A 21,803-nucleotide genomic window follows, 5' to 3' on the forward strand; every position below is an offset into this window, starting at 1 on the left:
ATAAAATCTTTTAACACAAATGTTCATAGTAATTCTAATCCCTTAGAATTAATTCAGTTAGGCCTAGTTGACATGAGTTCAACCCAAAACCACTATGGTAAAAGATGGTTTATAACTTCCGTAGATGATTGTACGAGGTACTATCTTGTATAATTGCTTAGGGATAAGGATGATGCCTTAGAAGCCTTAAGATGTATAAACTTGAAGTTGATAACCAATTAGAAGCCTTGAACATATTAATTATATCCTTAAGGAGATCATAATTACCATGTTGATTAGTTCAGGATTACCTGCGGTCTTGTGGGAGGAGGAAGTCCTCTCAACTAGTATATCCTGAATATAGTACCCTTAAGGATCAGATGAAACTCCATATGATTTATGGAAAGGTAGATGACCTTCTTATGAATATGTCAAAGTGTGGGGGTGTTTGACTAAGATTGTCATTCCTCTTCCTAGAAGAACTAGATAGAAACCAAAAATGGTGATTGTGTCTTCATATAAGGTATGCTGAGTATACTTCTACATATAGATTTTTGGTTGTGTGTTCTGATTTTTCATACTTTTGGTGTGATTTTTCTGACTTTGTTGTGAATACTATTACATAATCTAGGGATGCTGAGTTCTTTGAACATGTTTATTCTTAAACCTGTACCTCATTAGAGATGTGTTGTTGATCCCCTAGATTTATTTTCAAATAGTCAGAACTTATCTTAAGGAAGATGAAGTTAAGGTTGAGCCTAAGAGAAGTAAAACAATTAGACTTGAGACTTCTTATGAAGCCGACTTCATAACATGCCTAGCGTAGTCTAAGCCCTGGACTTGTAAAGAAGCCTTGATATCTACTGAAACCCCATTATGGTAAGAAGCTTCATTTAGTGAAATGGACTCAGTCCGTCGGAACCTGACTTGGGAGGTTTATAGTTTACCTCCAGAGAGTAAGACCATGAGATGTAAATGAGTCTTTAAGAGGAAACATTAGGTATATGGAACTGTAGAAAAATATTAGGCTAAGTTGGTAGCTAAAGGCTATAAACTAAAAGAAGGTGTATATTTCCTTGATTCTTATTCACATGTGACGAGATTTACTTACGTTGAGATGCTAATTGTTATTGCTGTCATAAACAAATTAGAGATACATCAGATGGATGTTAAGACAGCTTTTCTAAAATCGTGAATTAGATAAAGAAATTTACATAGACCAACCTGAGGACTTTGTAGTGAAAGGTTATGATGACAAATTTTGTAAGTTGAACAAAATTTTGTATGGTTTATAAAATAAGCACGTAAACAGTGACATGGAAAATTTGATCATGTGATAATGTGTAGTGGATTTAAGTTAATGAATCTGACAAGTATATTTACAAGTAACTTGTTAAGGATGCCTGTGTGATTGTATGCTTGTATGTTGATGATATGCTTATACTTGATACAAACATAAATGTGATTAATTCCACTAAAAACATGCGCTGAATGAGAACGTTGACTTGAAAGACTTAGGCCCTGTTGATGTAATCTTAGGGATGAGGATTAGAAAATAATCTAACATATGTAGTCTTAGTCATTCTCATTATTTTGAATTTGTGCTTAAGAGATACAATCAGTGTGATTGTAAGCCTTCTTGTGCTCCGTACGATTATTCATGTAGACTCAAGAAAAAAGGGTAATGGAGTATCTTAACTTGAATACTCAAGATTTATAGGATGTCTGATGAATTTAATGAACTGTAAGAGTCCATACATTGCCTATATTGTGAGTAAGTTAAGTAGATATAATTGTAGTCCAGAGCAATAGCATTCAGATGCACTGAGTAGAGTATTATGGTACCTAAAATACTCTATTACATTTTATTTGATTTATCAAAGGTATCTTGTTGTCCTTGAGGGACTTTGTGACGTAAACTGGATAGTTGACTCAGAGGAGTCTAAGTCTACGAGTGGATATGTTTCACTCTAGCATCAGGGTTTGTTTTTGGAAGATTTACAAACAAACATATATTGCTCAATTCATTATGGAATCTGAGAGTATTGAGTTAGATAAAGCACGAGAGGGGGACGAGTGCCTAAGATGTTTTTTAGAAGACATTCCTCTCTGGCATAGGCCTGTGCCAGCTATATCTATACATTGTGTTAGCCAAGATATAATAGATAAAGCTGAAAATAACTAATCTCAATCAGCGTTATTTCCATTGATTGGATAAAGTCCAAGGAGAATATCGCGCAATCTTTGACGAAAGGTTTATCCCAAGAGATAGTTAGAAATGCATCGAGGGGGAAGGGGATTAAGCTCATAAATTAAACTTGTCATGAAGGATACTCAACCTTGCTGAATGGATATCCCAAGATCAAGGTTTCGAATGAGACAACTAATTTGTGGTGGGTAAAGGTAAACACTATTAGAGAATTTTATTATCTGTCCCTTCCCTATGGTGTAGACGTGATAGTGTGATTGCATGTGAAGGATGACTTTTAAGAAGTCTTAATGAGTTCTATAGTTTCAATTTAAGATTGAAGTAGGGTGTAGCAGTAACACTCTTTATGGAAACTCACCTATCTGAATGAGGAAGTGGGCCGCTTCCTATGAGAATATGAACTTTGATTCTCTAGAGCATTCTGAGAAACAGGATATGTCCAGGGCCAAATTGGACAAAACGGCACGAGCTTGGCAGCAATCTTGGAGATATCACCCGTGGTTGTTATCACGAATTACATCAAATGCTAGCAGTTCAAGACATAGTTCACTGTCTCTAGCAAGTAATTCCGGTAATATCTCACTAAGCAAAGGTTCAAGACCTCATGGACACCTCTGCCTAAAATGGTATTTCCTGGGCTTTTTGTGTGATTTTCGTTTTGATGGTTTTGGTATTACTGGAACTTATGACCTAAAGGTCACTAAGGGTTCACTAGTTCATGCTTTTTCACTTTGGTGAAAGATACCTATAGTCTCACCATGTGAGAACTAAAGATGAAAGCTCTCAATACTATTATGATTTATGCAATCCATAGTATGACTCTAGGTTCAACACACTTTTGTGTGAGGGAGAGGACGTAGAAATGACTAGTATGATTTCAACACTTGCACGATCAGTCTGTTTGGATTGTGAGGTTGAGATGTTGATTTACCAAGATCTATCTGTGTTTTCATGTTTTATTGAGTTTTCATTCATGTGGGGGATTGTTGGAAAACGATTAATAAAAAAATAAGTTTTTAAAGTTTTAATAAAAAATTATAATTTATTGTTTTATTTTGTGAATGAAACTTTTTAGTCCCACATTGTGGAGTTTCCAATTTTTAGTAGTTTTAAGAAACTATATAAACCTTTTAGTCCCACATCGAGGAGTTTTTCTTCTTAAGTTGTATTTGTCAATTATATAAACAAATTCACTACTTTTGTAAAATCTATGGGAAATGGGTTGCTCTATATTTATAGGGACCCCCAAGAGAAAAAAATATTTTATGTTGTTGTCTCAAGCGTTCGAGATTTTTCTTTATGGTTTTTTCGGAGTTGCCAAGCTCAAGTTGAGCATCTACTACATATGCTAGTAGTAGGTGTATTAGGGTGTTTTATCCTGGAGATATCCGTCCTGTGATGGCTATAGCATCACTCTTGAGTGTAGCCGGGCGCTAATATCTTAAGGGCAACGTGTTGAACATGTGACTCACTCTGTTTTTCCAAAGTTTTGCCTTGTTGCTGTTGCGGAGATACAGGGAGCACATTCGTTTCATCAAATCGATCACTTCCATTATAAAGGAGTTAAGTATCAATAACTTTTGCTTATTTGGTTTTTCCTTATTTTTAATTATTGCACCCAACAGAATGTACCGGCCGGCTTTATCCTAATAATTGTACTACGGGAATCTTTACCGAGTGCACACTAGTTCTCTACTTTCTATGCTTTTTAATTTGTGCGGAAAAGAGAAAGTTAGCAAGGAGTGAAATTATTATACCTTTTTCTTTGTCCAATTAATGAAGTTTGCTTTTATTAAAAAAATAAAAGAAATGCAGTAAAATATAACTAGTATAAACAACGTTAAATATATATGTATCTTCGCATACAAACCTAGGAATTAAGTCAAGATGCTGTTACATCACTAAACAAAAACTTGATTACATTATGCTTTCGTATAAATTGCTCTCGAATTCTCTCAATCCACGACTATAAATTTATAACGTCTTTGTAAGAGGAAGATCTTCCAACTTCAATGCAAACACTACAAAAAGAAAAAAATGACAGGCAAATTTGAAGCACTTGTTGGACTATAAAATTGGACCGCTAGTGTTTTCGCAAAAAGCAAGAACTCAAGACTGACTTGTACAAGTTATCACTAACTCAAAATCAGCATTTTTAACCTTTTGACAACTCTTTTGGTGTCATATCTTTTGACTCGGCAAAGATTCATGGCTCCGTATTTTAACATTGTCTTAGCTTATCAACTGTAAAATCGACAAAAACCAAAACCAACAAAACTATGGTTTTGAGAGTTGACATTTCCTGAGCCATCATCATCATTTTTGTCAGGTTGTGAAAGGTTTGGAAGGAAAACCAAACCCACAAATTCACAAAAAGAAGAAGAAAGGAAAACACAAACAAGAAAAACAAAAAATCTTGTAAAGATCCATCCAAATTCAAAAATCAACAAGTAGTGAGATACTTTATTACTTCTGATTTGAGGATAACCAAATTAAATTAGACTTTTGTTACAAAGAGTTGTTACTTAAGGAGTCGAAAAGAGTCGTAGTATCCTCGCTATGATTCATGATATTTTGGCCCAACCCAACACGTTTTTTGAATGCAAACCCTACTACGGTCCGTTTGGCCAACAAGCCGATCCCGGCTAAGTGAGGGTTGATCCGCAGGAAACATTTATCAATGATAATTGTGGAAACATTTGGGTTCAGGAACCTACACATTTGAGTTTGCGAACCAAATGAGCTTTTATCGTTCCTCTTGCATTTTTGCATTTGAGGTATTTGAGTTTGCGGATCCAATAAGGGTATACTTTTCATATTTCCTTCGAAAAATTGAGCCAACGAACATATTACTCGAGTTCACGCAGTGGCGGAGCTGAAAAATAAAGGTGGGGTGTCTTGAAAACTAATTGGATTGGTGGGGTTGGCTTAAGCCTATGGTTTAGGCATGATTTGTTTTTGCCAAATTTAAAACCACGGTAAAATTTGGTGTTTTTCTGGACTATCCAGCCCAAGTCTATGTGTAGTTCCGCCTCTGAGTTCACGAACCTACTAACTTATGAATTCTATTTTCTCTCTTATGAGTTTGGAAATTTAATTTCTTGAGCTCACGGACCGAAAAGCTTAAAGAGCCAACCCAATACTCTATTGGCTTTGGGCTCATTCTAACTACTTTGATTTTTATTGAGATCTTTTCACGCACTTACAATTTGTTATTTCTTAGCTAATTTTTTTGCTCGGAAGCTATATTTACTTTCTCTCAATTATGTGAAGTTATCTTTCGTATACTTTTCATAAAATTTACTTGAGCTATCAATTTTCTACAACTTCAAACCATGGAAAGAACCTTAACGCAAGTCTAACTCTAACTAAAGAAACATGTTTACGTATATTAAAAAACGATTTAGATTTGGAAATTTACTTGGGTTCCAAAAAAATCCATTGTGTGCATTTTAAATAACCCATTCTCGATTGATTACTATAAACTGGAGACATAAACAACACTGAAAACCAATCCCTGCACCCATATGTATCTTGTTGCAAAGTTTTCCCTCAAAACACCAAAGGATCTTTGAGATCTAAGGTATGACTTCGAAAGACTTTACTCGGAATTCGTAAAGCACAGTTTCACTAATCTTCAAAGAACGATAGTTTTGTAACATGTATTTGTATTTTATCTGTTTCTAATTCTTGTCTATCCCATGGTCCTTCACTTGATATAATTCCCATACTGATTTAATTCTGATTAGATAGAAAACTTCAACACGATTGAGTATAATTCTTATTGACTGAAATCTTGTTTGTAAGCTTTCCATAAGAGTTCATATTTGACTAAGTTCTAATTTTTATTCTTTTATAGATAGTTGATTAGGTATTTTGTAACTTTTTAAGAGAATGAACCATAATTTTTTAAATTTATATTCGTCTAAATCAGGAAATAGATTGATGTCTCCTTGATCTTGAATCAGAAAGGCCATCACCAGGTGTCCTGTTTGAGGAAGGGTATTGCCGGTCTTCACGAAAGACTGTGGAATAAATCATCGTCATGTAATGGACATCAACTACGGGAATCAAGTGTGTAGGTTCTTGCGAGAAATCAAGAGATGTAGGGACACAAACGAAGCAGGGTAGCTTGGAGGGATAATTTTGTCTCAACTACATTCCAAACTGAAGTCTTATAATAGGCTAGTGCTTTTAACAGCTTTTTGTGTTCAAATTGAACGAGGTCTCAAGGTTTTTACGTTTTGCAGCTAACCTGACTAACAAAATGTAGGGTGTCTTGCATTACTTTTGAAAACGTGGGGGTACCAAAATACACTACCAACTTTTTCTTAGGCAACCTGTATGGACTAAAATCAAATACAATTCCGAGAGTTTAACTTAATGAATCTCAATCATAAATTGTACAAAAAGATTATATCTCTTTCTCTCACAAGAAGAATGTAAAAAAGGAGACAAGTCCGTGAACCTGATTATTCCATCAGAGTACTTGGACGATTCCAAAGATCAATATCCAAGATCAATCAAGTCGTATTCAACAACTATGATGGACTTATCTACTTGAATTGATTTTAGCGTACAACCTGTAAAATTTCGATTATAAAGATAATACAACAATCAAAGTGTAATTACTTGATAATAAGTTCGGACTTAACCAAACTCTATAGGGTCATTATCAAGTAATACAAAGTTAACGTTTGTGTATTTTACTTTTAATTATAATAAACAATTATAATTGCAGAAATAGAAAAGTAAAAGACACAACAAGATTTTGTTAACGAAGAAACCGCAAATGCAGAAAAACATGAGTTATTAGTAGCTATTTGTTATTAGTTAATTGTGCTTACGTTGGTAAACATGAGTTAGTTACGTGACTGTGTGAGTCGCACAACTACTCATTAGGGTTTGGTTTATGTTGCTGTGTTGTATAGACTGTGAGGCAGAAAAATCATTAATCTTAAAACTCTTGTATTCTTCTTATCTCACTGATCTTATCTTCTTTGAGATGTTCTGTGCCGTTTGTAAGGTAGACCCGTACAATTGGTATCAGAGCAGCTCAAAGAAGATAAGAAGAATGAGAGAAGAGGAAGGTAAGAACAGTGAGAGAAAAGGAAGATAAGAGTTTTTAGATTAATGACCTTACAATAAAAGACAAATACCTTATTCTGGTTATAGAGGAGCTGCTGGATTAGCTTAAAGGGGCATTTGTATTCCACAAGATAGATCTGAGGGCTGGCTACTACCAAATTAGGGTGTATCCATCAGACACTCATAAGACAGCTTTCAGGACACACCAAGTCCACTGTGAATACTTGGTTATACCCTTTGGGCTGACTAATGCACCAGCTCGTTTCCAAGCTCTGATGAATGATGTTTTAAAACCTTATTTGAGGAAATTTGTTCTTGTCTTCTTTGATGATATCTTGGTCTACAACCCAGATATGAGGACTCATATTCAACACTTGGAGCTCACCCTAGAGTTACTAAAAAAACATAGTTTGTTTGCTAAAATGAGCAAATGTTCTTTGGACAGTCATCCATTGAGTATCTTGGGCACATTGTATCAGGTGAAGGTGTAGATGTTGATCCATCCAAGGTTGAATGCATGAAGAATTGGCCAGTTCCAAAGACCTTTAAGGAGTTGAGAGGCTTCTTAGGGATGACAAGGTATTATAGGAAATTTGTGCATCATCATGGACTCATTGCAAAACCACTAACTGAGTTGTTGAAGAAGAACAGTTTCAGATGGAGTGCAGAGGCTCAGAAGGCATTTGAGTCACTCAAGACAGCCATGATTACCACCCTAGTATTGACCTTGCCAGGCTTTGAGAAGCCATTTCAGCTGGCCACAAATGCTTGTGACTAAGGAGTAAGAGCAGTCTTGATGCAGGATAAGAGGCTCATTGCATTCTTCATAAAGGGATGGAGGCGAGATTCCTAGCATTGTCAACATATGAGAAAGAATTGATGGTTGTAGTCATGTCAGTAACTAAATGGAGGTCTTACCTGTTGGGAGCCAAATTCTCCATTTACACAGATCACCAGATCATTAGACATTTCTTGGATCAGAGGGTTCACTCCATGATGCAGCAGAAGTGGCTAAGCAAATTGTTAGGCTACAATTATGAACTGAAGTATAGAAAGGGCAATGAAAATGGGGTTGAAGATGCCTTATCAAGAGTTCAACTAACAGAAGATGCTGACTGCAATGTCACCTCAATGTTACAACCAACATGGTTGGATGAAGTACAAGGGAGCTATGTTCAAGATAAATTAGCAGAGAAGCTCATTCCCAAGATTTTTGTAGGAACCCAATTGTTTATAGTCTGATTATTGACTAATCAATGTATATGTATGCCTTGTGTTTATGGTTGTGTATTTGGCTTATTAGTATGTTAGGTTTGTGCAAATCAGAAGAGTTGCACCTAGAGTACATATTCACTTGTTTTCTTTCTTGGCTAGAAACGTGACGGAGTTTCACTTCGACACCTAGGGTCCAGGTCATGATTTTGGTTGGATAAGTTTTGTTTGGTATTAGTTTTTGCTTTCTGTTAGGATGAGTGTTTTTGTATGCTTGTTTTGGTGGTGCCAAACTTAGCTTACTGACGTGTTAGGAGCCTGTGATAGCTGAACTTTTTTGTGAGTTAGTCATCATCAGTTTGGATATGTGGCGAATGTTTATCCTGACACAGGGGCTCGTGTTCATAGGGGATATTTTGGAAAGAAAAGAGAAATGTTGATGAAAACAACTGAACTTAGCTGCCTTCTCTTACAACATCTGTAGAACTCCGTGAGAGAAATCGAGAGGGATTCAAGAGAAAAACCAGAATCAGTTGAGCCTATATCAGATTTCTGAGTTCAATTCATAGAAAGCAAAGTGATGGTCATGAACTCGTGGATCACTTAGTTCCAGGGAGATCTGAAAGTATTTGAAAAGGGGTTTCTTTTCTCTCGATCCGAATTTGAAATTAAAGGTATGACTCAAGTCTGATTGTTCTTGTTTCGACAAATTCTTCTCAATATGATAGCTATTGATCGAACCTCTTATTACTGATTCCATCTTGGTCTTGTCAAATTCATTATCAATAGACTTAGGGTTTATTGAAATTTATTTATGTATTCATTATTAATAGCATGATAAGATTAGAACTCGAATAAAGGAAGGGATTTCTGAATTTCGGGTCTGTGGAACACCAGAACCCTAGGATCTTCGTTGGAAATCATTTTCTTTGTTGTGTGTTTATCTTGTTCTTAATCCTTGACCACTGATTCTTGAGGAGTATATTTTTGCTAGGGAGGAGTTGGATTTACTGTGATGTTCATGATACCGTAAATTTTAGTCTTGATATGAAGGTTTGTTGGATTGAAATTCACAGCAGCACTTCAGAATTCTTATGTATGGTCAGGTGATGTTTTGGCTCGACTTTAGCGCACTTTAGATGATGAACTGAGTTAGGGATTCTTATCATGAAATTTTGTTCTTTTGATAGATGAATCAACTGGGATATTAAATGTTATGCTCTGCGCTAATTGATGTAAGACATGCATATTCTCAATCAGTTCTTCTATACAGTGATTTTGACGTATATGCTTCATAATCTAGCCTGAGACTTGTACTGATAAGCATTAGATATCTTTTGAGCAAATAATCCAGCATGTTATTCGAATGTTGCAGTTAAGATTACGCAATTTGAAGTATGCCAGCTTGTGTAACAACTGCCCTGCACCTCTGTCAGTTCTACTTTTAAGAAATTTGACGCTTACAACTTGAGTTAGCCTTAGTTCTTATATAGGGATTGCAGTATATTGAACTACCAAACTTTAGAGGATTTTGTTGCTTGGTTTAGAGTTAAATTGACTAAGTGTATATAATTTTAGAGTTTATTTTGAAATCTAGGATTTGCTTGTAACTGCGGTGAGTAGACGTCTTTATGGACTTTCATGGGTATGTTAGAGATCGATTTGGTTCATGATGTCTTAATGAAAATTGTATAGGAGATTGTTATCTATCAAAAGAGCTATTAGTTGTTTGAAATGAATCAGAGATGAATGTTTTATGCACCTTGAAACTTAGACCTTCGTGTTGTTTACAAGGGTGTTAGGGGCTGAAACTGAAGAAAGTGTTAATCAACTTCATTGTGCAGGATTTACTGTTTGACTAGGTGTCTTTGAGTTCAGTTGGAGGATTGCGAAGATTGAGGTTTGAGTAGCGGATTGAGGTGGGAATTTACATGTCTCTTTTGTAACCATTGATGTCTTTTACAAAACTATGTTTATCTGCCTTATCAAACTCATGCATGGTTAAACTTTAATTCCTTAACATTTTTGTTGGCTCCTTTAACCTTTCCATTACTTGGAAAGGACCTGAAGTGTACTTCTTGTCTTATGAGTGTAATGGGAAATAAGAATTTCCTTCGTTGGTATTTAGGATTGTGCTCGTTCTTTTATACCTAGCTTTTATGTTTATATAGGTCATCAGTTTGCGAGTTCGGAATTGATTGACATCCATATATGCTATTAGGGGTGAATTTGCGAGTTCGGAGTTTACCACCATATTATTAATTGTATGAAGGAGGAGTAGGTCCGTATACATGGTTGATTTGTGTGTTTTTGCCTTCTTTTAATGTTTGAAGTATATGTTGTCTAATTTCAGTGGGTTAAATGTGCTTTCAACGTTTGATAAATTTGCATTATTTTGAAATTCAACTTTAATGGTTCCATTTGGGAAGTGTAAGTATTCCTACTGAGCTTGTTTAGCTCACTCCTTCCATCTCCTTTTAGTGACTGGTAATCTTGAGATAAGTGGCGTAGACTCGGCCGAAGGAGAGGTTATTGTTTGGGTTGTGTAGGGTGTCTGGTTGTGTATAGAAAGGTAACTGCCGGTATCTTTTTGTAGGCAGTACTGTGGTTGTGGTCAGTAAGGGTGATTTTTTATTTTTTTTTTGCTTGTAACTATTGTAAATTATGTTTAATTAACTATCACAAGCACACCGTATGTAAATTAGTTAGTAATGTTGTGAATATAGCCAAGTTTGGGTCTAGGCCGGTTTACACTTGTGCTGAAGGTTTCATTTTAAAGGATTGAGGTTTTACTTCAGCGAGCCAAAGAATTTCAGTTAATCAATTTCTTTTGTAGCCTAGCTTGAGGAAAATTTTCGTGATGTTGATCATCTCTTTTGTATCCATCTTGTCAGCTGCGAACCTTAGCTTACTGCAGCACCACCAGTGTGGGTTCATGGTCTTAAACTCAGATTAGAAAATTTGGGTCGCTATAATGTTGGTATCAGAGCCCATTAGTAGATCTTATATGGGCGCTTAGTAAAAGCTAGAACCTAAAAGACATCACGAATAAAAATCTTATTGAATATAGTAGTTGTTTTTTGTTGTTGTTTGTGAGTAGTGTGCTTATAATATGTCTTGTAAAGTTTTAGATATTAAGTTTTATGTTCAAGTTGCGGTGGCAGAGTATGACAGACAATAATGAAAATCAGAGTTTGGAGGGTGGGTCTGGTCAGCATATTGAGAGTAGTAATCTGTAGTTATTAATGAAGTCTATGGCGGAGATGAGGCAACATCAACTGTTATTGGAAGAAAGACTTGGGATTTTGCCTCCACGACACAACTCAGGGAGCGCAGGTCAGACTTCGAACCAAGGGGATCTGATTATGGATCTGATTATGCCAGGACGAAATCAAAATCTACTCGGACAGTTACTTCAACAGTATGTAAAGCTCGCTCCAGAGGAATTCGAGGGAAGCCCACCAAATCCCAAAAGGCGGAAGAATGGTTGCAACATGCAGAACATGTTTTAGAACATGTAACCGATGATAGAGATATGTGGGTCAAGTTGGCTACCTACAGATTTCGAGGACCAGCACGAGTTTGGTGGAAGGAAGTAATGAAAGCGGACTGTGAGGTAATGACCTGGGATAGGTTTAAAAGTTTGTTTATGGACAAGTATGTACCTGATGCGGCAAGAGATAGGAAATTTTATGAATTCATGTCTTTAACAAAGGGTGGTATGTCTGTTAGCACTTATAATGATAAATTTGTAAGGTTGTTGCATTACGGAGCAGAGTTGGTAGCCACTGATGAGGCTAAAGAGAAGAAATTTATCAGAGGATTGGATCCCGAGATGCGGAAACGACTCTCATGTTTACGAATCAGGACTTATGGGGATGCTTTGAATCGGTCTCTTGATTATGAAAAAGAGATGGAGGATCAACTTGCAACACGAGTTAGAGAAAGGTCGCAACAGTTTTCAGCAAGACAAGGTCCAGCAAAACGGTCAATGTTCTCAGCTCCTAATCAGACATTTTTCAGACCACCAGTAAGACCATGGTCAACGGGATCAGCAACAGCACCATCTGCAATACGTCCACCTTCAGTTAGACCTCAAGGAAGATGAGTACGGTTCCAGCAAGTACACCCGACTGCACCAACCAGTTCTGGTTTGAGTTCCTTCAGGTGTCATGGCTGTGGTGAATCGGGTCATTTGAAGAGGGATTGCCCAAAGAATCCACCAACAGGGTTAACTCATCAAGGAGCGGTTTATGCAATGGAGCCAGTAGTAAATTCTAATCAAGAAGAATCAGAAGAGAGTCAAGTATTGTATACAATGGTGGAAGGGGATGGCTCAGCGACCGATCAGGTGGTTGAAGGTAAGATGTTATTGTTCAATCACCTAGTGCATGTGTTGATAGACACTGGTTCTACTCAATCATTTATAAACCTAAGCATAGCAACTGAACTGGAGTTAAACATGATATGTAACAACAAAACTTTAGCTTTAGCTACACCATTGGGGACAAAAAAATTTCCTTTTCGAGTTTGCAAGAATTGTTTGATGATGGTTGATGATCAGGAATTAACCGCAGACTTGATTGTGCTAGAAATGTGTGGTTTTGATGTCATACTAGGTATGTATTTGATTAGCTAAATATCATGCTAGTGTGGATTGTTTTGCTAAAGTAGTTACATTTCTATTGCCTGGTAGATCTCCGTTTGTGTTTGAGGGTTCCATAAAACCACAGAGTTTGTTTCAGAAACTGAAAAAAAACTGTTGGTGAAAATGGGTTTGGTTTGCTTGCTTGTGTCACTGAAGATACGGTGACAGTAGAGTCAATACCTGTAGTGTGTGTGATTTTAAATATGTATTCCCAGATGTTCTGCCAGGGTTACCACCAAAGAGAGTGATAGATTTTTGCATTGATTTATTGCCGGGAACTTCTCCAATTTCGAAAAATCCTTACCGTATGGCTCCCTGTGAAAAGAAAGAAATAAAGTCACAGATAGAAGAGTTATTAAGTTTAGGATTTATTCAACCTAGTTTTTCTTCATGGGGTGCTCCTGTTTTGTTTGTGAAAAAGAAGGATAATACGTTTAGGTTGTGTGTTGATTATCGGGAATTAAATAAAGTCACTATCAAGAATAGGTATCCACTTCCAAGGATAGATGATTCGTTTGATCAGTTGAAAGATGCTAAATTCTTTGCTAAGATTGACCTTAGGACAGGGTATCATCAGTTGCGAATCAAGGAAGGTGACATTCCAAAAACAGCTTTTAGGACAACGTTAGGGCACTATGAATATCTCGTTATGCCTTTTGGTTTGTCTAACGCCCCAACAATGTTCATGGATTTGATGCATAGGGTACTTTGGCCATATTTGAATGAATGTGTGATTGTGTTCATTGATGATATTTGGATTTATTCAAAGACTCTTGAAGACCATGGGATACACTTGCAAAATGTTCTCCAAACTCTGCGTGAAAACCAGTTGTATGCAAAGTTTAGTAAATGTGAGTTTTGGTTAAATGAAGTAAAATTTCTTTGTCATGTCGTTTCAAGTGGGGGAATTGCAGTAGATCCTTCAAAGGTTGATAGTGTTTTGAACTGGCGGCAACCAAGAACAGTTTCAGAAGTTTGAAGTTTCTTAGGGTTGGCAGGTTATTATCGTCGGTTTGTGCAGGGTTTCTCCAAAATTGCATCACCATTTAGTCGGTTAACACATAAAGGGGTTAAATTCGAATGGTCAGCTGAGTGTGAGTCTGCTTTCCAAGAGTTGAAGAATCGTTTAACTTCATCACCAGTGTTGACCGTGCCGAGTCCAAGGACAATTTATGACGTGTATACAGACGCATCTTCGGTTAGTCTTGGATGTGTATTAATGCAGAATAGACAAGTCATTGCCTATGCTTCCAGGAAATTGAAGATTCATGAGAAGAATTATCCTACACATGATCTAGAGCTGGCGGCTGTTGTATTTGCTTTTAAGATTTGGAGGCACTATTTATATGGAGAAAAATTCAGGTTATATTCTGATCATAAGAGTCTACGGTATTTGTTCTCACAAAAGGATTTGAATTTGAGACAAAGCCGCTGGGATGAGTACTTGAAAGACTACGAATTTACCTTGTTGTATCATCCGGGTAAGGCAAATGTGGTGGCTGACGCTCTTAGTCGTAAGAAAGAAGGGATTATGGCACACATGTTGGTTATGAAATGGATGTTGTTGAGTGAGGCAATAGATTACACATTACAAGAATCATAAGATGATGGTGTTTGCACCAGTTATTTAGCTCAAATGACAGTACACTCTACCTTGATTCAGAGGATAGCCAAGGTTCAAGTTGAAAGTCAAGACTTTGTAAAATATTTCGACATGGCTAATGATAAAGACAACAAGGATTGGAAGCTACATTCTGATGATACACTTCGTTTCAGGGATCGTTTATGGGTGCCAAAAGAGACAGGGTTAGAACTGAGGAATGAAATTTTGAATGAAGCGCATCGATCTCATTACACTATTCACCCGGGCGGCACTAAGATGTACAGAAACCTAAGAAGAAACTTTTGGTGGCCTGGAATGAAGAGATCTATTGCTGAGTTTATGAAGAAATGTTTGACATGTCAACAAGTAAAAGCTGAAAACAAATTACCAGGGGGACTTCTTCAACCTTTACCTATTCCAGATTGGAAGTAGGAACATGTTACAATGGATTTTGTTACTGGGTTGCCTAGAACTAGTGATGGTATGGATTCCATATGGGTTGTGGTGGACAGATTAACGAAGTCGGCTCATTTTGTACCGGTCAAGACTACTTACTCAGTAGACAAGCTAGCACAAACGTATGTTTCCGAGATTGTCCGGCTACATGGTGTTCCATTGTCCATCATATCAGATAGGGGTGCTCAATTCACGTCTGATTTTTGGAAAGGGCTTCACACAACATTTGGTACCAATGTTAATCTTAGATCGGCTTTTCACCCGCAGTCATATGGACAGTCAGAACGGGTTATACGTACACTGGAAGATATGCTCAGGGCATGTGTGCTGGATTTTCAAGGTAGTTGGAAGAGTCATTTGCCGTTAGCTGAATTTGCTTACAACAATAGTTATCAGGCAAGTATTGGTATGACACCATTTGAAGCGTTATATGGGCGACCGTGTAGATCACCGATATGTTGGACAGAGGTTGGAGACAGTTTGTTGACTGGGACGACAGTAGTTGCAGAGATCACAGAGAATATTAAGATCATTAAAGAACGTCTTCGAGCATCTCAAAGTAGGCAGAAGAGTTATGCAGATCATGGTCGACGTCCACTACAGTTTGAGGTTGGGAAGTATGTGTTGTTACGAGTATCGCCAAGAAAAGGAATTACTAGATTTGGATTAAAGGGAAAACTCGCACCACGGTTTATTGGTCCATTTCAGATTGTTGAGAAAGTTGGGGAAGTAGCTTACAGGCTCGCATTACCAGCAAGCATGGGTCATGTTCATAATTTATTTCATGTGTCTATGCTTTGAGGTTACGAGTCTGATCCCTCTCATGTTTTGGAATGGCAATCTCTGCCATTGGAAGATAATGGTACATACAAGGAAGAGCCGATAGATATTCTGGACTGTAAGGAGAAGGTTTTGAGAAAAAAAATTATTCCGCTAGTGAAACTGCGTTGGATTCATCACAATACCGATGAAGCTACATGGGAGAAATAATCCGATATGCGAGCTCAATATCCAGAGCTGTTTTCTTGAGGTATGTTTTGTTCTTTTCGAGGACGAAAAGTTATGTTAGGTAGGGTGATTGTAGGAACCCAATTGTTTATAGTCTGATTATTGACTAATCAATGTACATTTATGCCTTGTGTTTGTGGTTGTGTGTTTGGCTTATTAGTATGTCAGGTTGGTGCAAATCAGAAGAGTTGCACCTAGAGTACATATTCACTTGTTTTCTTTCTTGGCTAGAAACGTGGCGGAGTTTCGCTTTGACACCTAGGGTCCAGGTCATGATTTTGGTTGGATAAGTTTTGTTTGGTATTAGTTTTTGCTTTCTGTTAGGATGAGTGTTTTTGTATGCTTGTTTTGGTGGTGCCAAACTTAGCTTACTGACGTGTTAGGAGCCTGTGAAAGCTGATTTTTTTTGTGAGTTAGTCATCATCAGTTTGGATACATGGCGAATGTTTACCCTGACACGGGCTCGTGTTCATAGGGGATATTTTGGAAAGAAAAGAGAAATGTTGATGAAAACAACTGAACTTAGTTGCCTTCTCTTACAACATCTGTAGTACTCTGTGAGAGAAATCGAGAGGGATTCAAGAGAAAAACCAGAATCAGTTGAACCTATATCAGATTTCTGAGTTCAATTCATAGAAAGCAAAGTGATGGTCATGAACTCGTGAATCACTTAGTTCCAGGAAGATCTGAAAGTATTTGAAAAGGGGTTTCTTTTCTCTCGATCCGAATTTGAAATTAAAGGTATGACTCAACTCTGATTGTTCTTGTTTCGACAAATTCTTCTCAATATGATAGCTATTGATCGAACCTCTTATTACTGATTCCATCTTGATCTTGTCAAATTCATTATCAACAGACTTAGGGTTTATTGAAATTGATATCATATGTATGTATTGACTAAAAGCATGATAAAATTAGAACTCGAATAAAGGAAGGGATTTGTGAATTTCAGGTCTGTGGAACACCAGAAACCTAGGATCTTCGTTGGAAATCATTTTCATTGTTGTGTGTTTATCTTGTTCTTAATCCTTGACCACTGATTCTTGAGGAGTATATTTTTGCTAGGGAGGAGTTGGATTTACTGTGATGTTCATGATACCATAAATTTTAGTCTTGATATGAAGGTTTGTTGGATTGGAATTCACAGCAGCACTTCAGAATTCTTATGTATGGTCAGGTGATGTTTTGGCTCGACTTTAGGGCACTTTAGATGATGAACTGAGTTAGGGATTCTTTTCATGAAATTTTGGTCTTTTGATAGATGAATCAACTGGGATATTAAGTGTTATGCTCTGAGCTAATTGATGTAAGACATGCATATTCTCAATCAGTTCTTCTATACAGTGATTTTGACGTATATGCTTCATAATCTAGCCTGAGACTTGTACTGATAAGCATTAGATATCTTTTGAGCAAATAATCCAGCATGTTATTCGAATGTTGCAGTTAAGATTACGCAATTTGAAGTATGCCAGCTTGTGTAACAACTGCCCTGCACCTCTGTCAGTTCTACTTTTAAGAAATTTGACGCTTACAACTTGAGTTAGCGTTAGACTTATATAGGGATTACAGTATATTGAACTACCAAACTTTAGAGGATTTTGTTGCTTGGTTTAGAGTTAAATTGACTAAGTGTGTATAATTTTAGAGTTTATTTTGAAATCTAGGATTTGCTTGTAACTGCTGTGAGTAGACGTCTTTATGGACTTTCATGGGTATGTTAGAGATCGATTTGGTTCATGATGTATTAAAGAAAAATGTAGTGGAGATTGTTATCTTTCAAAAGAGCTATTAGTTGTTTGAAATGAATCAGAGATGAATGTTTTATGCACCCTGAAACTTAGACCTTCGTGTTGTTTACAAGGGTGTTAGGGGCTGAAACTGAAGAAAGTGTTAATCAACTTCATTGTGCAGGATTTACTGTTTGACTAGGTGTCTTTGAGTTCAGTTGGAGGATTGCGAAGATTGAGGTTTGAGTAGCGGATTGAGGTGGGAATTTACATGTCTCTTTTGTAACCGTTGATGTCTTTTACAAAACTATGTTTAGCTTCCTTATCAAACTCATGCATGGTTAAACTTTAATTCCTTAACATTTTTGTTGGCTCCTTTAACCTTTCCGTTACTTGGAAAGGACCTGAAGTGTACTTGCTTGTCTTATGAGTGTAATGGGAAATAAGAATTTCCTTCTTTGGTATTTAGGATTGTGCTCTTTCTTTTATACCTGCTTTTATGTTTATACAGGTCATCAGTTTGCGAGTTCAGAATTGATTGACATCCATATATGCTATTAGGGGTGAATTTGCGAGTTCGGAGTTTACCACCATATTATAAATTGTGTGAAAGAGGAGTAGGTCTGTATACATGGTTGATTTGTGTGTTTTTGCCTTATTTTAATGTTTGTGAAGTATATGTTGTCTAATTTCAGTGGGTTAAATGTGCTTTCAACGTTTGATAAATTTGTATTATTTTGATATTCAACTTTAATGGTTCCATTTGAGAAGTGTAAGTATTCCTACTGAGCTTGTTTAGATCACTCCTTCCATCTCCTTTTAGTGGCAGGTAATCTTGAGATAAGTGGCGCAGACTCGGCCTAAGGAGAGGTTATTTTTTGGGTTGAGTAGGGTGTCTGGTTGTGTATAGGAAGGTAACTGCCGGTATCTTTTTGTAGGCAGTACTGTGGTTGTGGTCAGCAAGGATGTATTTTTTTTTTGCTTGTAAGCAACTATTGTAAATTATGTTTAATTAACTATCACAAACACACCGTATGTAAATTAGTTAGTAATGTTATGAATATAGCCAAATTTGGGTCTAGGCCGGTTTACACTTGTGCTGAAGGTTTCATTTTAAAGGATTTAGGTTTTACTTCAGCGAGCTAAAGAATTTTAGTTAATCAATTTCTTTTGTAGCCTAGCTTGAGGAAAATTTTCGTGTTGTTGATCATCTCTTATGTATCCATCTTGTCAGCTGCGAACCTTAACTTACTTTAGCACCACTAGTGTGGGTTCAGGGTCTTAAACTCAGATTAGAGAATTTGGGTCGCTACACTTTTGGTTACACCTTATTTTGGAGACTTCACTTATGAACAAGGAGTAATCAGGTACAAAGGAAGACTGTACATTGGGGACCATGAGGACTTGAAACAAAGGGTTATGGTTGCCATACATGCTTCTTCAGTAGGTGGTCATTCTGGTTCTAGAGATACCTACCAAATGGATAAGTTGTATTTTTAGTGGAAGGGACTTAAACAGAGCATTTTATAGATGATGCAAGAGTGTGATATTTTCCAGCAGCATAAAACTACTACTTCTCTTCCAGCTGGCCTGCTTCGACCCTTGCTAGTACCTGACCAAGCTTAGAAAGATAGCAGCATGCACTTCATCTCAGGGCTTCCAAAGTTAATGGGTAAGGAAGTAATTCTGGTGGTGGTAGACAGACTCACAATGTACAACCATTTTTTGGCACTCAACCACCCTTATACTGCTACCTTAGTAGCTAAGGTATTCCTAGACTCTATTATCAAACTCCATGGGATACCCCAGACTATTGTTTCAGATAGAGACAATGTCTTCGTGAGTAATTTTTGGCAATCATTATTCTCTAAAATGGGTACTGCATCACACATGAGTACATCCTACCATCCATAATCTGATGGGCATACAGAGAGGGTAAATGCTTGTCGTGAGACCTATTTGAGGTGTATGACTAGCTTCAAACCAAGTAAATGGGTAGCTTGGTTTCCATTAGCTGAATGGTGGTTCAATACAAGTTTCCATACTAGCCTGAAGTCCCACCCCACCCCACCACCACAATTTGGAGTAACTGCTTCTAGTGTCGGCATCAGCTGCAGATGATTATCTACAACAAAGGCAAACCATTGATGGGATTCTGAAGGGTGTATTAGATGAGGCTCAACATATAATGCAGCAGCAGGCTGACAAAAAAAGGATTGAGAGATAGTTTAAAGTGGGAGATTGGGTATACTTGTGGCTACAACCTTATAGACAATCATCAGTTCAGTTGAGAAGAAACCTTAAGCTTGCTGTAATTTTCTTTGGGCCTTATAAGGTTTTTGAAAGGATAGGGAAGGTAGCCTATAAACTATAGTTACTACCAGAGTCAAAAATTCACTCCACTTTTCATGTCTCCCAATTGAAGGCAAAGTTAGGTCAGGGCACAAACTGTTTTACCAACCCTCGACAAGAATGGTGAAATGAAGATTAAACCACTCAAGGTGCTGGCCTCTAGGCAAAGCAAAAAGAACAATCACACTATCTCGCAAGTATTGGTTCAGTGGGAGCACCTCCTTCCTCAAGATGCAACATGGGAAGACAAAGATTTCATGGTTAGTCAATTTCCAAAACTGATCCTTGAGGACAAGGATTTGGAGGAGTAGAGGGTATTGGGCAGACCCTGTGTTAGGGCACCAGGTGTACTAATAATAATTATTACTCCCTCCGTCCTATTTTAGATGAAGGGGAAGGTGTTTTCACGTAGATTAAGAAAATGGAGAGAGATTATTTTTCTTCTTCCATATATCCCTTAATAATAATTGTTGAAAATATTTAAATCTCCTAGTTTTTTGTTCCTTTTTCTAGTGGTTGATTCCAATGCAGGGTCAAATTAGGAAGAAAGTGTGAAAATTATGGAAACTTTAACTATTTTGGTATTTGAAAAAAACCCTTCCCCTTCATCTAAAATAGGACATAGGGAGTACTAGTTATTAGTTAATTATGTCTACGTTGGTAATCATGAGTTAGTTATGTGACTGTGTGAGTCGCACAACTACTCGTTAGGGTTTGGTTTATATTCCTGTTTTGTAGAGAGTGTGAGGAAGAAAAATCATTAATCTAAAAACTCAAAACTCTTATTTTCCTATTCTCTTAATGTTCCTATCTTCTTTGGAAAAATGCTTACTCTTATTGGTCCACTGAATGATCAAGGAGAGTTTCAAGCTCATATTATTGCTGATATTTCCCAAGGAAAATTTATTATCCACGAAGTTAAAGTTATTCTTATTGACCCCAATGACAGAGAAACAATCAAGGTAAAAAATTTCTTTATGGAGATTCCACATGGTACCTGTTTTAAGTGCTGACATGTTGATGCTACTCATTCTGAGGATAAATGCAAAGTTAGAAGAGGAGTCTACAATAGAAATTTTCCTAAGGTGTTTGTTTATAATGAAGAAGGGGATCAAACAAAGGTGCCAAATCAGCCTACTCAAGACAATATTGGAATGGAGAACTTAGCCTCTGCTGCTGCTGGTATAAGAATATATGATAATGAAATTGATAGAGAAAACTTTCAAAGAAGGGGTACAAAAAGAAGGAGAATAGATGCAGACAACAGTTTCACCTTCAATAATGACGAGATAGCTGGAATGAGAGTTATTGGTGATAGAAGGAGAGCTGCTGGTGGTGATGGAGGTATTCTTGATGAGGGGAGTAGCAATAACTTTGAAGAAAGAGTGAATGCAGAAATAAGAAGGTTGGTTAAAGGAAAATCACCTATTATTGACAACAATGGAGCTAGCCAGAAGGAATTGAAAAAAAAAGGGAAGGGAAGATGATTGGTTCAGACTCCTAGGTCAATACTCTGCA

General features: G+C 37.0%; 1 protein-coding gene and 1 long non-coding RNA gene across 11 annotated transcripts; both read left to right on the top strand.

Moving 5' to 3' along the window:
- The first annotated feature begins 7,706 nt into the window (after positions 1 to 7,706).
- Positions 7,707 to 8,054, top strand: LOC113311980 (uncharacterized mitochondrial protein AtMg00860-like). The gene has a single exon (XM_026560760.1). It carries the CDS (start codon positions 7,707 to 7,709, stop codon positions 8,052 to 8,054), a length of 348 nt encoding a protein of 115 aa, XP_026416545.1.
- Positions 8,055 to 8,698: 644 nt separating this feature from the next.
- On the top strand, positions 8,699 to 19,024 carry LOC113310932. 10 transcript variants are annotated; one of them, XR_003341472.1, is made up of 4 exons: positions 8,699 to 9,162; positions 9,483 to 9,594; positions 10,333 to 18,554; positions 18,757 to 19,024. It is a non-coding gene; the product is annotated as an uncharacterized LOC113310932 (long non-coding RNA). The 10 variants fall into 10 exon arrangements; XR_003341470.1 differs by having other exon boundaries at positions 10,333 to 18,192; positions 18,445 to 19,024; XR_003341467.1 differs by having other exon boundaries at positions 10,333 to 17,380; positions 18,118 to 19,024.
- Positions 19,025 to 21,803: the final 2,779 nt, after the last annotated feature.

Source organism: Papaver somniferum, chromosome 9, assembly GCF_003573695.1.
Source record: "Papaver somniferum cultivar HN1 chromosome 9, ASM357369v1, whole genome shotgun sequence".
In the NCBI taxonomy this organism is placed as follows: domain Eukaryota; kingdom Viridiplantae; phylum Streptophyta; class Magnoliopsida; order Ranunculales; family Papaveraceae; genus Papaver; species Papaver somniferum.